Raw genomic sequence first — 13,424 nt, 5'->3', positions numbered from 1 at the left:
CCTTCCCTGCATCCCTCCCCCTTCCTCTTCCTCCATCCCTACCCCCTTCTTCCTCTCTCACCATCCTTCCTTGACTCCCTTCCATGCATCCCTCCCTAGGGTGACCAGATATCCCAATATTATCGGGACAGTCCCGATTTTAGGGGACTTGTCCCGTGTCCCAACCTTACATCGGTCGGGACGCCATTTGTCCCGATATCAGGGACCGTCCGGACCACAGCCGCGGCGCTGCCACTCACCGCTTCCTGGGGCAGCTCCCGGCGCCTGCCCACCGGCAGGAGCACCACGTGCTGCAGGGGCGGGGCTTGCAGGCGCCGGGAGCGGGCAGAGAGCCCTCCGCCCCCCCCCCACCCGGCGATCCTAGGAGCCAGAGGGACCAGCCTGCCGGATGCTTCCCAGGACGGGAGCCGCCCCAGGTGAGCACCGCCGGGACTCCCCACCTCACCCCCTGGCAGGTCCCTCTGGCTTTTAGGGTGAGGAGGGGCTCTGTGTGCTGCTGGCATCTGCAAGCCCTGCTCCATGGCTCCGGCAGCTCCCATTGGCGCTTTTCCCGGCCAATGAGAGCCACACAGCTCGCGCTTGTGGCGGGCGCAGCACGTGGAGAGTCTGGAGACTCCCCTCGCGGCTCTCACCCTAGAAGTCGGAGATCTCCCAGCAGGGCTGGTGAGTGCGGCCAGGGAAGGGGGCAGGGTGTGATGGTAAGTGTCTGGGAGGTGTGTGTGGGGTGCTGGGCTGTGAGGGTGTGGAGGGCCCTGGGCAGTGGGGGAGGTTTGTGTGTTTTGGGGTGCTAGACAGTGGGGGCCTGTTGGGGGGTGCTGGGCAGTGGGGAAGATCTGTGTGTGTCAGGGCACTGGGCAGCGTGGGTCTGTGTGTGGCATTGTTTAGTTGTGGTGGTGGGGCTGTGGGGAAGGGCACTGCGAAGGAGGGAGGAAGAGAGGGGAAATCTGCGTGTATTGGGAAACTAGCAAGTGGGGAGTTCTGTGTGGGGTGCTGAGCAGCTGTGGTGGGGCTGTGGGCAGGGGGCGCTGGGCAGATGTGTGTGCACATCACTGTGCATTTGTGGTGGAAGGGTTGTAGGGGGGCTCTGGGCATAGTGGATCCGGGGGTGCTGGGCAGGGGAGCTGTGTGGCGCAGCATGAGCCCACCCTCAACAGGAAGGGGCACGCTGGTAGCACAAGGCCAGGCGGACCAGTGTGCCTCTGGCTCCGGTCACGGCTGCGCACCTGTGTCTGTCTGTCTCCCCCCTTACCCCCCGCTCACCCAATGTGTCCTGATATTTCACGCTTGTGATCTGGTCAAACCCTCCCCTCCCCCCTTCTTCCCTTCTGTCCCTTCCCTGCACCCCTCTCCCTTCCTCTTCCTCCGTCCCTTCCCTGCATCCCTCCCCCTTCTTCCCCTCCGTCCCATCCCAGCCCCCTTCTTCCCCTCCGTCCCTTCCCTGCACCCCTCCCCCTTCCCCTCCCTCCATCCCTTCCCCTCTCTCCATCCATCCCTGCCCCCTTCTCCCTCATTCCCCCCGCCTTCCCTGCCCCCCGCCCTCCTCTCCGTCTCTTCCCGTCCAGCCCCTCCCCGCACAGGTGCGCGAGGCGCTGGGGCGCTGCCCGCGGGCGGGGAGGAGGGAGGGGGGAACTGCCTCCGCGTCGCGGACTCCTCCTCGGTGGCGTCAATGCCGCGCGCTGCCAGCCAGCTGCTTTGCTTGCGTCACGGCCCAGCCCAGCCCAGCCCAGCCCATCCCTCCCCCACGTGTTCCGAGAACGTTTGTTTTTGTGGTTGCCGCGGCGACGGTGGGCGGAGCCCGGGTGACCACGCTGGTTGGGCGGGGGCGCAGAGGGAGATGAAGTTATAAGTGGGGCGGCCCGGCCGCGCGGCGTGACAGTTCCGAACGGCCAGGGTCAGCGCTCTGGGCGCGCGCCCCGCCCGCGAGGACACGGCGGCGGCGGCTCCCGCACCCCCCCCCCCCCGCTCCCCCGCTCGCAGCAGCAGCGGCTCCCCCATGGCAGCGGCGCGAGCAGGGAATCCCCGGGAACCGTCTCGCGCCGCCCCCCTTCTGCTGCCTCGCTGCTCCTGCTGCCCGGCGGCGGCGGCGGCTGCGCCGCGGCGGGACCGCTGCTAGCCCCGAGCCACCGCCTGCTCCGCAGCGGCAGGAGCCGACGGGGGTTTGGCGGAGGGGGCGGCCGGGCCCAGCCTCCCCGTGGGAGCTGTAATTAAAGGATATTTGTCTCGCCGTTTTTTCATCTTTTCGGTGCAACTTTTGGACCCCCCCTTGGAGCCTCTCCCCGTCGGGCTCCCAGCCCGAGCGGCCGCCCCGACACGTTAATGAGGTGGGTGGTGTGTCTCCCCCCCCCCGCCCCTTGGCCTCTGACGGGTCCCGGGGGTCCCGCAGCGCGGAGCCGAGTCTGCGAGCAGCGGCTGAGTTACCCGGCCTGTCCCTTTCTCTCCCCCGCCTTCTCTGCAGGCAGCCCCCCGGCGAGTTGGACATGGCTCTCAGCGGCGCGCTGCTCCCCTCCATCGCGACCTTCGCCGCGGGCCCGGCGGGCAGGGACAGAGCCCTGAGGCAGGCAGGTGCCAGCAACGTGAGTATCGCCCCCCGCCTAGCGCTGGGCTGCGCCGCACTGAGTGCCCGGTGCGCGGAGCGCAGCTGCTCGGCTCCCCCTGGCCAGAGGGACCGGGGCCGGGCTGCGCTCAGCCAGTGTCAGCGGCGGGCTGAGGCGGGCTCCAGTTCCCCTTGCTGGCCGCTCAGTGTCACGCTGCTCCCTCTGGGCTGCGGCCGCGCTGGCCGGGGCGTGTGCCGGGCGCCGCAGGAAACCCTGGGGGGAGATGCGATCGGCTGCTCCGGCGGGGCAGCGCTCCGGGGCGCTCACCCCGGGCTGCAGCAGGCAGCGATCCCGCAGCCTCTCCTGGGCGCGGGCGCGGGCGGAGGAGCTGCCTGCTCCCCAGCGCGCCTGACGCGGAGCTCAGTGGCTGGGACTAGGGAGCGGAGCGGGGCGGGGGCCCTGCCCCAGCGGGGGCGCCGTGTCTCGGCGGGCCGTGGGTACAAACAGCGCGTAGCAGGAGCGACACCTGCGTGTGAACTTGTCTGCGCGTGGACGCGGGTCTCCCGTGGGTGCGGGTCTCCCGTGGGTGCGGGTCTCCCGTGGGGGCGTGCGCCCGGCCCCCGTGCAATGCCGGGGCACTCGAGCGGGGCCGGGGGGGGCCCGCCTGGCCAGCCCGCTGGTGACCGGTGCCCGTGTCTGTTCCTGCCCGCAGCGCTGGAGGGAGGAGCTGTCCCATCTCAAGCGGCTCCCGCCCGGGCTGACGGGGCGGCCCTACGAGCTGCCGGCCGAGCTGGAGACCCAGGCGAGCAGCGGCAGCCGCGGGGCCAGCCCGGCGCTCATGGCCCGCAGGGAGGCGGAGGAGCTCAACGAGCTGCTGGACTTCGACTTCATCCTCTCCAACTCGCTCATCCACCAGGAGCCGGCGGCCGCGGTGGTCTCCGCCGCCTCGCCCCCGGCCAGCGCCTGCCCCTCGGCGCCCGCCGCCAGCGCCTGCCACTTCACCTACCCGCTGCAGAGGGGGGAGCCCGGCCTCCTGTACGGCGCCGCCCGGGAGCCCGCCTCCGCCGCCCCCTTCAACCTGGCCGACATCAACGACGTGTCCCCGTCCGGTGGATTTGTAGCCGAGCTGATGAGGCCGGATTTGGACCCGGTTTACATGCAGCAGCAGCAGCAGCAGCAGTCGCCTCTGGGCAGCCTGCACGGGAAATTTGTTGTGAAAGCCACGGTGAACATGGGGGAATATAACCACATCAGTGTTAGCGGCAAGAACAACCCGGCTGCTGCCTGCACGGACAGCCCCGGCGCCCCTTACGGCTCCCTCCCCAGGATGTGCCAAAAAATCAAGCAGGAGGCAGCCCCTTCTTGCACCATTGCCCAGCCTCCTCCTGGCGCTAGCCAGCGAGCCCAGCAGCACGAGTTCCCCTTGGGGAGGCCGCTGCCCAGCAGGACTAACCCCTCCTTGGCTCCAGAGGAGATGATGAACAGCAGAGACTGCCATCCTTCCTCCCAGGGGCTAAGTCACCTGTCATTGCCCCCAGGCTACCACCCTGCCCCGGGCTACCCTCCTTTCCTGCCAGAACAGCTCCCGCCAAGTGCACTACAGTATCAAGGTCAGTCTAAGTGTCTAAATGTTTCGGGAGAGCCTTTAAATGTGCCTCCCTTGGTACAAGGGGTGATGATGCTGACTGCGCCCTCTTCACCTTTAGAGCTGATGCCACCTGGGAGCTGTCTGCCAGAAGAAACTAAGCCAAAGAGGGGACGTAGGTCGTGGCCCAGGAAAAGGACCGCCACGCACACCTGCGACTATGCGGGTTGCGGCAAAACCTACACCAAGAGCTCTCATCTCAAGGCACATCTTAGGACCCACACAGGTAAGGTCCATTCAATAAGGCTTTATTGGCATGGCACGCTATATAAGTGTTACCAAAGTGTATGAAAGAGATGGACCCCTTTCTGGGCTCTCTTTAGGGAGGTATAGTCTGCTCAGGTAATTAAATACAGCTGATCCAAAAATGTTGAATCTCCAGTTTTTTTGATCAGCTAAAAGGATGCATTTTTGTGGGGAAAAATAATCCCACTTTTTATTCAGTTTAAAAACAAATGCAATTTATGGTTTTACCTACTGGATTGGAGGTTACTTCATGGCTCAAAATGACTCAGACATTGCGGGGTGTTTTTGCAGACACAAGGTTTGTTTGCATGTCTATTGCTATGTGGCTAGTTAATTGGCAGGTAGTTGGAAGTCAAGCTGAATTTGTTGATCTAGATAGCACTGGCTCAGCTGTATGACAGGAGCCTATGTTGCAGGTATCTCCTTAGATTTTACTTTCTTTGCTCGTGGTTTAAAACTTTTTTCTTTTGTCCTGGTTTGCTCTTCTAACTGGAGAGAGTCTATTACTGGCATGTCCCTAGTTATCGCTGTTCTGAAATCAATGGAAGATAATGCTGTTGCTTGCAGGTGAAGCAAGATACTCCGAGAACATTTTTATAATTCTGTGTTAATGACATGATAAAATGTGTAGTCTACTTTTAAAAGTTATTCTTCTGCTTTATTATCACTGCAAGAAAACTAGTTTAAGGTTCCTCAACTACCATTGGAATACAAGTAAAATAATAAATTAACATTCATATTTGAGCTTGATCTCACAGGTATGGTTTAACTTTGCCACTGAAGAACGCTTACTGCAGTAATGAAGTTGGTGAAAGGATTTCTGATAAATAATATTCACTACTTTTGCCATTCTCTAAAAGCATGGTATAACTTAGATTTGAATTATTCAGGATCCCTGAATGAAGTTGTAGGAATTGGAATTTATTCTGTGAGCAGAAGAGGTAGGAAAGCGCTAAGGGACATCTCAGAGTTGAGAGTGGAAACTATGGTACTTATCATGTCCCAGCTAATGTCAATGTGAGCAGGACTGGGTTTTGAATTTCTCCTGAGATAAATGGCTAACAGTTTTTCTGGTATTTTCAGACTGGATAGATGCTTTCCAGAATGCCAATGTGATAAGTCTATAATCTTTAAGTAAAGTTCCCACTGAAGTCAATAGGAGCTTTGCTTAAAAGGCCATGAGATTGAGCCCTCTAATTTTTTAATAAAATTGATCTAATGAAGTTTACAGCAGGTTTTTTAGTCCTGAAATCCACTATAATCTAAATCCATTACAATCTGAGCTGTTTCTGATTGATACTTGTTTAACAATCCTCAATCAGCAAAATGCATATATGTATTGATACTATTATCTGAGCTTTGTATTCTAAATTCCTGCATACAAGATAGTCTGGAAATAACAAGTGTTGTAGTTAAGGTTTCAATAAAAGGAACTTCCATATAAGACATTTAATCATACTGTCATGCAAAGAATAGGTGTTTTTTGCCCTTTGTCTGATTTTAGCATCTTTGTAGCTAGATATATAGAAAGTACCACAAAAAGCCTTATTGATCTTATTTTCTTTAATGAAAACATTAATTTTCCTGTATGTTACCAAACTTCTTGAGTGAAGATATTAATAGAAGGCTGGAATATTATCCTTACTGGAACATACTAAAATATGTGCACGACTGCAGACAAATATGGACTTAATTGACGTGATTTTTTTTATTATTATTATTTTTGAAGGAGAAAAACCATACCACTGTGATTGGGAGGGCTGTGGATGGAAATTTGCCCGCTCCGATGAACTTACCCGTCACTACAGGAAACACACCGGCCACCGCCCTTTTCAGTGTCAGAGATGTGACAGAGCATTTTCCAGGTCAGATCACCTAGCCTTACATATGAAGAGGCACTTTTAATCAGAAGCAGTGGATCTTTCCCATACTGCCATAAGAGATTCAGTATTTACAGCAGACTGTCTTCCACACGAGGGAGAAGCCCAGCTAAAGCACTACAAGGAATCATGGTGAAGTCTTCCAAAGAGTGGAAATAAATAGATAATCAAATGCAAATGTTGGAACTCTTCTTTTTTTAATTATAAATTAAAGAAAAACATTGGGGTCAATGACTGGATCTTCTATCATTCCATTTCTAAATCCAACTTGAATATTTCTGGACTACAAAATGCCAAGGAGTGACTGGAAGTCAAGGATATCAGGGTTAAATAGACTGCTTGTTGGGTGGGAGGGGAGATTACACAGGGAGATTACATTCCCTTAAATCTTGTTTCAATGCAATATGAGATGTAAATGTCATCTTGTCTTTTTTTCCTTCTAAAAGCCATTACTATGTTAAAAGAGGAGGAAGAAATTCAGGTACAGAATTGTTTAAAAGCCTATTTCATGGTGCTTAGTGACTGTTGGTTCTAAAGGTACCAAAAACAGGAAGCCAAAGTTCTCAAACTGCTGCATATATGACAAGGAAATATTTTTGTCTTCCGATCTACAATTATGACCTAAGTCAGGTAAATAAACCTGATTTATTTCTTTTCTTTTTTTTCTTAAGAAAAAAACTTTATGCAGACAGTCTGTAATGCACTGTGGTTTCAATGTGCAATAATTTGTACAATGGCTTATTCCCAAATATGCCTTAAGCAGAACAAATGTTTTCTATATAGTTCTTTACATAATAAATATGTAATATAAATTTAAACAAACGTCTATTTTGTATATTTGTAAACTACAAAGTAAAAATGAACATTTTGTTGGAGTTCGTATTTTGCATATTCAAGTTGAAAATAAGTTTTAAATAAACCTATAATATTTTATCTGAATGGATTTTCCACTTTTTTCTTCTATGCGTTTGTGTCTAAAGAAACCTTGCTTTTAAATACTCCTGAATGGCTCAATACCGCAGTCCTTTACTCAGACAAAGCTCATCGGGCAAAGACCACAAGCTTAGGCTCATACATTTCCGGTACTGCTATAAAGCTTTCTCTTTAGGAAAAATGCGCTGAAAACTGGTCGTTCTGAATAGTGAGTCCTTGCTCACCTCTCTCTCCTCTGCACCAGAGAAGCATACTTCTCAGTTGTAAACTAAGGTCTTTTGAATTACTCATGGTTAGAGTGTAACCAACTAAAATGTCTGTCTGAGACTTAAGAGCATTAAAATAAAAAACCCTTAATCCTCAGAAACTGGAAGTCTTTCCATGGTTTTGTACTGAGCAAACTTAGTGTTTGTGTGTCTTGAGTGCAACACCCATATGACTACCCGATCTGAAATTTTGACAGTTTGAGTTTTCCGCTTCTGTTCCTGTAAAGTCACATACATAAGCTGTTATGTTTACACTGTTTATCTTTTCATACTGCTGAGAAGTTAGAGTAATATCTTGAAAAAATCAACTATATGCTAGTAATAAACTTGGGGCATTGTGTATGTAATTTCTTGGCATTACACGGAGTAGTATAACTTCATGGGCACTGAAAATTCCCCATGACATGAGAATTTTGAGTGTTCAGGGAATACAGGTGTGCATGGCCCAAGTTACTAACAAGAAGCTCAGTTAAGCCATATTGATTCTTCTGCACTGAATTCAACAAGCTGTGAATGCTAGGTATTAATATTGAACAAATCTTCAGGATCTACAAAGTCAGTGGTTACAACTAAAGTGCTTGATCCTGAAAACACTTCAACATACCCTTGTACCTTTCTCATTTTATTGAAGTAAATGGAACTAGTTATATGAATAAGGTAGTTATTGTTATTGCAGTAGCATGTAAGGGCCCATGATGGCTCAAGGCCCCCTTTGTGGTCGATGTGGTATAAATACATAGACTGACTTGTGATCAGTGTTAGCAAGATCAGGCCCAAAACTGGGACTTACTGTAAAAAGAAGAAACAAATTGTCTTGACTGGTTTAAAAATGTCATCTAGGTATTTTGCCTATATATATATATATCAGAATGAATAAAGTAGAACATGGAAAACAAGTATTACTGATAAGGTCAATTTATATTTTGCAGTTTGTCAAAACAAGTGGTAATATCTACTTGATTTTTTTTTCCAAATCTGTCTCAAGAACGCCGTTGGATTTCACATTTTGACGTGTTCTTTCTTTGTGATGAAGTCCATGCCTTACTGATTATATGCATTCTTGTTCAGTTGAAAGGTGCCTTGACTTGTTTGGCGTACCGGTAATGGGGAGTGAAGGGGGGGAGAGAGAGTATCCTTTATGATTTGCAAATAAATTTAGCTTTGTCTATTTGATAAAGTTAGGAGTCACTTTTGATCAGCAGGATTTTTAAAGTTTAAAATATTTAAAGTAGTAATTGTTTTTGACCTTTTTATGTTGCATTGCCTCAACTATTGATGCTGCCATGGAGGGATTATCAAATGTCAAAAGTGGACAACAGTTTGACACGTTGTGTGAACCTGCCAAGCTTTCCTGTGTTTGTGCTATGCCGAAGCATATTTGCAACTCTGTAGATAACATGTATGTACAGATAACTTGACTGTGAATCAGAGACCCTGTTCATCTTCAGAATCAAGTATATCCTCATTCAGTCTATTAAAATCTAGCTCTAGAAAAACACGATCATTGGGTAAATCTTATACCTGTTTTGAGCTTCAAGAGCACTGTCATGACAATGTCTAAGCACTTTATAAAAAATAATAAAGATGCCCGAACATTTGGAGACACATGGTTATTAAAGTGAACTTTATTTTTCCTTTGATTTCACAGGCCTGAACTTTATAGTTGCTCAAACAATGTTTTGAAAACAGGGATTCGTTCTCTCCCTCCCCCATCCAAAATTGTTTCCTACCATAGGCTGCCTCTCGCTTATATTCTGACTTTCATTCAAAAGCTAAATACAGATGGAAGCAGCTCAGTGAAGTATTTTTAAAAATACTTTTAAACAGCTCCCAAATGGTACTGCATATACTGATGGAGACAGGGCCAGCCTACAATTCTTCACGGGCCAGGGCAAAGCCCATGTCTCTAATCCTTGTTCTTTAGGAGAGCTCTTGGGAAATACTGAAACAAGCAATTCTACCAGTTGTACTTTGATAGGCAGGTATAGCTAAAAATAGCATGCTGAGCTAGCCACCTGTTCCATTATGTCTTGCCTCCTGGAGGCGCATTTAGCTGCGAGAATACAAAGGCAGCTGGAGGCACAATATAGACGATAATAAATGCCTCCTATAAAGGGTATGCAAAAAACACCAAACAATTTTGTTATACAGTACACCTCTACCTCAATATAACGCAAACTGATATAACATGAATTCGGATATAAAGCGGTAAAGCAGTGCTCCGGAGGGGCAGGGCTGCACACCCCGGCAGATCAAAGCAAGTTTGATATAACGCGGTTTCACCTATAATGCGGTAAGATTTTTTGGCTCCCGAGGACAGCGTGCTATCGGGGTAGAGGTGTACCTTGAAAAATCATATTCAGTTTACCTCATCTGCAAGGGGTAGTAAAGCAATGTACATATACTAATGTTTACAGCCTGGGATACTTATGTGTTTAGGCACCTTAAAAGAAGACATCTTAAAAATGGCCTCATTGCCAAAGGGAACTGAGTACCCAATAGCTGCCATTCACTCATGGCCACTTTTGCAGATGCCTAGAGAAAGCCCCCACATTGGAAAAGGCTGTGCAGAGTCAAATACAAACTACAGCCACTATCAATCCTTCTCCACCATAGCCCTAAACGTCCCCTGTAAGCATGCTTGGTGTGCAAAGATGAGCCGTTTACAAGATGACACACGTCTGTCTTCAAGGTGCCAGGTTTTCAGAAGTGTCATTTGCATACAAATATACTCAAGGCAATAGATGGGATTATTGCTCATTAATCCTTTGTTTCTGTCTGTTGTGGAGTTTAGAGTGGAAACTTGTCTACTTCCAATTATTCCATTACTTGTAATCTCATGCAAATGCTTCCATCTCTTCCCTATCAGACATTTTTACTTTAATAAGAGTTTCTCTTTTAGTGGATTTACTACTCCCCTGGGGACCAAATCCTGCTTCCACTGAAGTCAACTCTGAGACACACATTGATTTCAATTAAGCTACTGTAGATCAGGGAATCTCTTCCCCTTCGCTTTAAGAAGGTGAGGTCAGAGGAAGTGTAGATAATCACCCGTAGTGATTTAATGCTCCGTTGAATACGTTTACCATGTAGTTCTATAAATGTATCCTAGACCTTGGGCCCCTCCTGCTTCCACTGGGGTCAGGGACAAAACTTCCATTGGCAGCAATGGATCAAGAACATGTACTTTGGCTTTTATGCATTTATCAGGCATTTCAAATAAAGAGGCTAAAATAGTCAAATAACTCAACTGTATTTGTTAGGTGCCTTGCTGCTCCTTCTTGTTATGCATAAATTCAGTTGTTTTTGCATAACTGGGGACCTTGAGTGCATTATAAAATCATAACTTGTCATGCTGGAATGTTCTGCTACAGAAGACTGGAAAGGCTAAGCACTACGAGCATCGTTCTGAGACAATGAGCACAGCCTCGGGGATGGGAAACTCCCCCAAAATTGAATGACAGAAAGCCTGACCCTTAACTCAGGGATCCTGCATTGATTGACTGCATTTGGGAACATTTCCCCCTCTGCAGTGCCCTGGGGTGACTTGAGCTTCCATTGTCATTAGCTCTGGTGGCAAATTATAGCTGCGAAGTTTATTATAGGCACGGCCCTAGAGACCAGCTGTGGAGGTACTCTCTGGGGCATGCATGCCCGTGGTGGTGGTTCCACTGCTTTTGTTCTCACTATACTTCAGATAAGCGTCTTCTAGGCTGCATTGCACCCTTAGAGGCTTGCATATGAACCCTCATAACAGAAACCCTATGTATGAACCATGCTTACTGTTGCAAAGGAAAAAGAAAGTCTTTTTTTACTAGCATCTCCTCTATGTTTGGAGTGTGAGTGTTGTAAGTGATCCAGAAGGCTAATGATACTAGCAGCTGATCACAGCAGGTGTCTCCCACATGAGTTAGATTTCCTAAGGTGATGCTGCCCTCATTTTTGAAGCTCTGACTCATAGGTGCTGCAACTAGGGGTGCTGCTGCTGCACCCCCTGGCTTGGAGTAGTTTCCATCATCTACAGGGTTTACAGTTTGGTTCAATGGCTCTCAGCACCCCCACTATACAAATTGTCCAAGCACCCCTCCTCTGACTTTCTCCATAGTAGAGACTGGAATTTTTAAGTGAATCTATGCAGTGAAGTTTGGCAATATGAATGGTTACTAATCAATTAAAGTGAAAATGCCAAGCTCATTTCACCTAGGAACTTGTATCAGATTCAGAAAGGGATTATAAATGTCTTATCAATACAGCTATCTATCTGCAACTCGAAATATTTTTGCATAATTTTGTTTTGGGTACAGTAGGCTTGTTTGTGTGGTACAAGCCGTGGCTTGCTCAATCTTGTAATTCAAGTTCTGTGCTATTAAGGTTTCAGCCTTATTCAACAAAAATGATGCAGCTTCTCCTTATTGGCTGATTAAATATCTTTAAACAATTATAGCAACAGGTATCAGGCAGTTCTTCAAAGCAAACCTCCCTTGCAACAATTTGCTACTGATGGGGTAGATGGTCTGATATTTAACTTTGTACCACCAAAACATGTTATCTACTTGAAATTCATTATGTATCACTTAATGGCTGATCCTGCACCCAGTGCAGACAACAGGAGTTTTGCCATTGTCATGAGTAGGTCCTAATACAAACCTGATCTATAGCTCATTGAAATTACTCCCATTGACTTCCCTGGCCTTCAGATCAGACCCACAGCTACCCAGAGCAAAATCCCAATGTCAAAGTGAGTTTTGCTGTTGACGTAAATGGGTCTAGGATTTTACCTCCAGTGTTGGAGCTTGTAGAAATACTTAGGAGGGGGGTTGCCCCAATAAGCCCCAGATTGTAGACTTTGTTAGTCAAAGCCACCCTGACATGGGAGTCTGATTTGCAATCTGGGTCTTTGTGAGGGGATTAGCAGATCTCTCTTGTTTGATGTCTGGTTCTCAATTTGGATCGTATAAAAAAACCATGACCTCATCAAGGCTTATATAGTTCATCACCTTTATATTCATAGTCTGGTATAATTGATATTGTATGTTACTAAATTGCTAAACTACTGTGCTGAATGTTTGCATTGATTAAGGGAGTCTAACAGAGTTTTATTTCTAAACTGTCACGGTTTTATGCCAAACATATTGAGTCAGTAATCTCACTAGCTACCAAAAGTAAAAAAAAAAAAATTCCCATATTTTCCTGCACTGGAGTGAACTGAGCTTAAGCAGCCCATCTAAATTCCTGCATTTGTATATTTTAATAGCAGGTTTCCACTGCTCAGTAAAGAATAGCTGGAAGAATCTGCTAAGAAATATCTTTTTTAAAAGTGGAATGTGAAAAAGTTTGCTCATCTAGATAGCAAAAATTTTATCCTCAGTCATTGTTCATGCCCGGGTATTTACAGCTGCCTTTCCACACATGTATTTCCTTATTGATTGCTATAACAATGCTGTCATCTGCACAAGATATTTAACTACCTTTCCTTTGGTAAACAGTTTTTACTAACATTTGCTTTGACAAAGCTCCCATGTAGGTAATGTAAAACCTACTAAAGAAGCTTTGTATTCAAAGAAACTGTCTAATTGGTTGTTATGGTTCAGACAATTAGACGTCCTTTTAACTCTTTTGTTTGGGAACATAGGAATAGAGATCAGCCCACTAGTCCATGTAGTCCAGTATTGTGCCTTTGATAGTGGCAACTATGAGATGCTTCAGAGGAAGGTGCAAGACTCCAGTTGACTTTATTGGCTGTTGGATCAAGCTTATAGCTAACCAGGCAATAATAGGTAGTTATCAGGTAATCTCCCCCTAGGGAAAGTTTCCTCCCAACTCCCCAATAATTGGAGGTTCACTTAGGCTCTCAAGTTTGAGGATGTATATCCCTTCCAAAACTCTTGTTTATTTTATAATGTTTACTATTATAACTCTG

The 13,424-nt window shown here is 48.0% G+C and overlaps 1 protein-coding gene across 1 annotated transcript; it reads left to right on the top strand.

Moving 5' to 3' along the window:
- The first annotated feature begins 2,426 nt into the window (after window positions 1–2,426).
- KLF4 (Kruppel like factor 4) lies at window positions 2,427–7,219 on the top strand. Its single transcript, XM_029911327.1, has 4 exons — window positions 2,427–2,573; window positions 3,247–4,144; window positions 4,241–4,405; window positions 6,155–7,219. The coding sequence occupies exons 1-4, from the start codon at window positions 2,478–2,480 to the stop codon at window positions 6,328–6,330; spliced, it is 1,335 nt and encodes a 444-aa protein (XP_029767187.1). The 5' UTR covers window positions 2,427–2,477; the 3' UTR covers window positions 6,331–7,219.
- The last annotated feature ends 6,205 nt before the right edge of the window (window positions 7,220–13,424 follow it).

The sequence above is a fragment of the Terrapene carolina genome, unplaced genomic scaffold, assembly GCF_002925995.2.
Source record: "Terrapene carolina triunguis isolate 2854851 unplaced genomic scaffold, T_m_triunguis-2.0 Scaffold94, whole genome shotgun sequence".
NCBI lineage: Eukaryota > Metazoa > Chordata > Testudines > Emydidae > Terrapene > Terrapene triunguis.
Note: the sequence above shows the minus strand (reverse complement) of the source record. Positions and strands in the feature narration are given on the sequence as shown.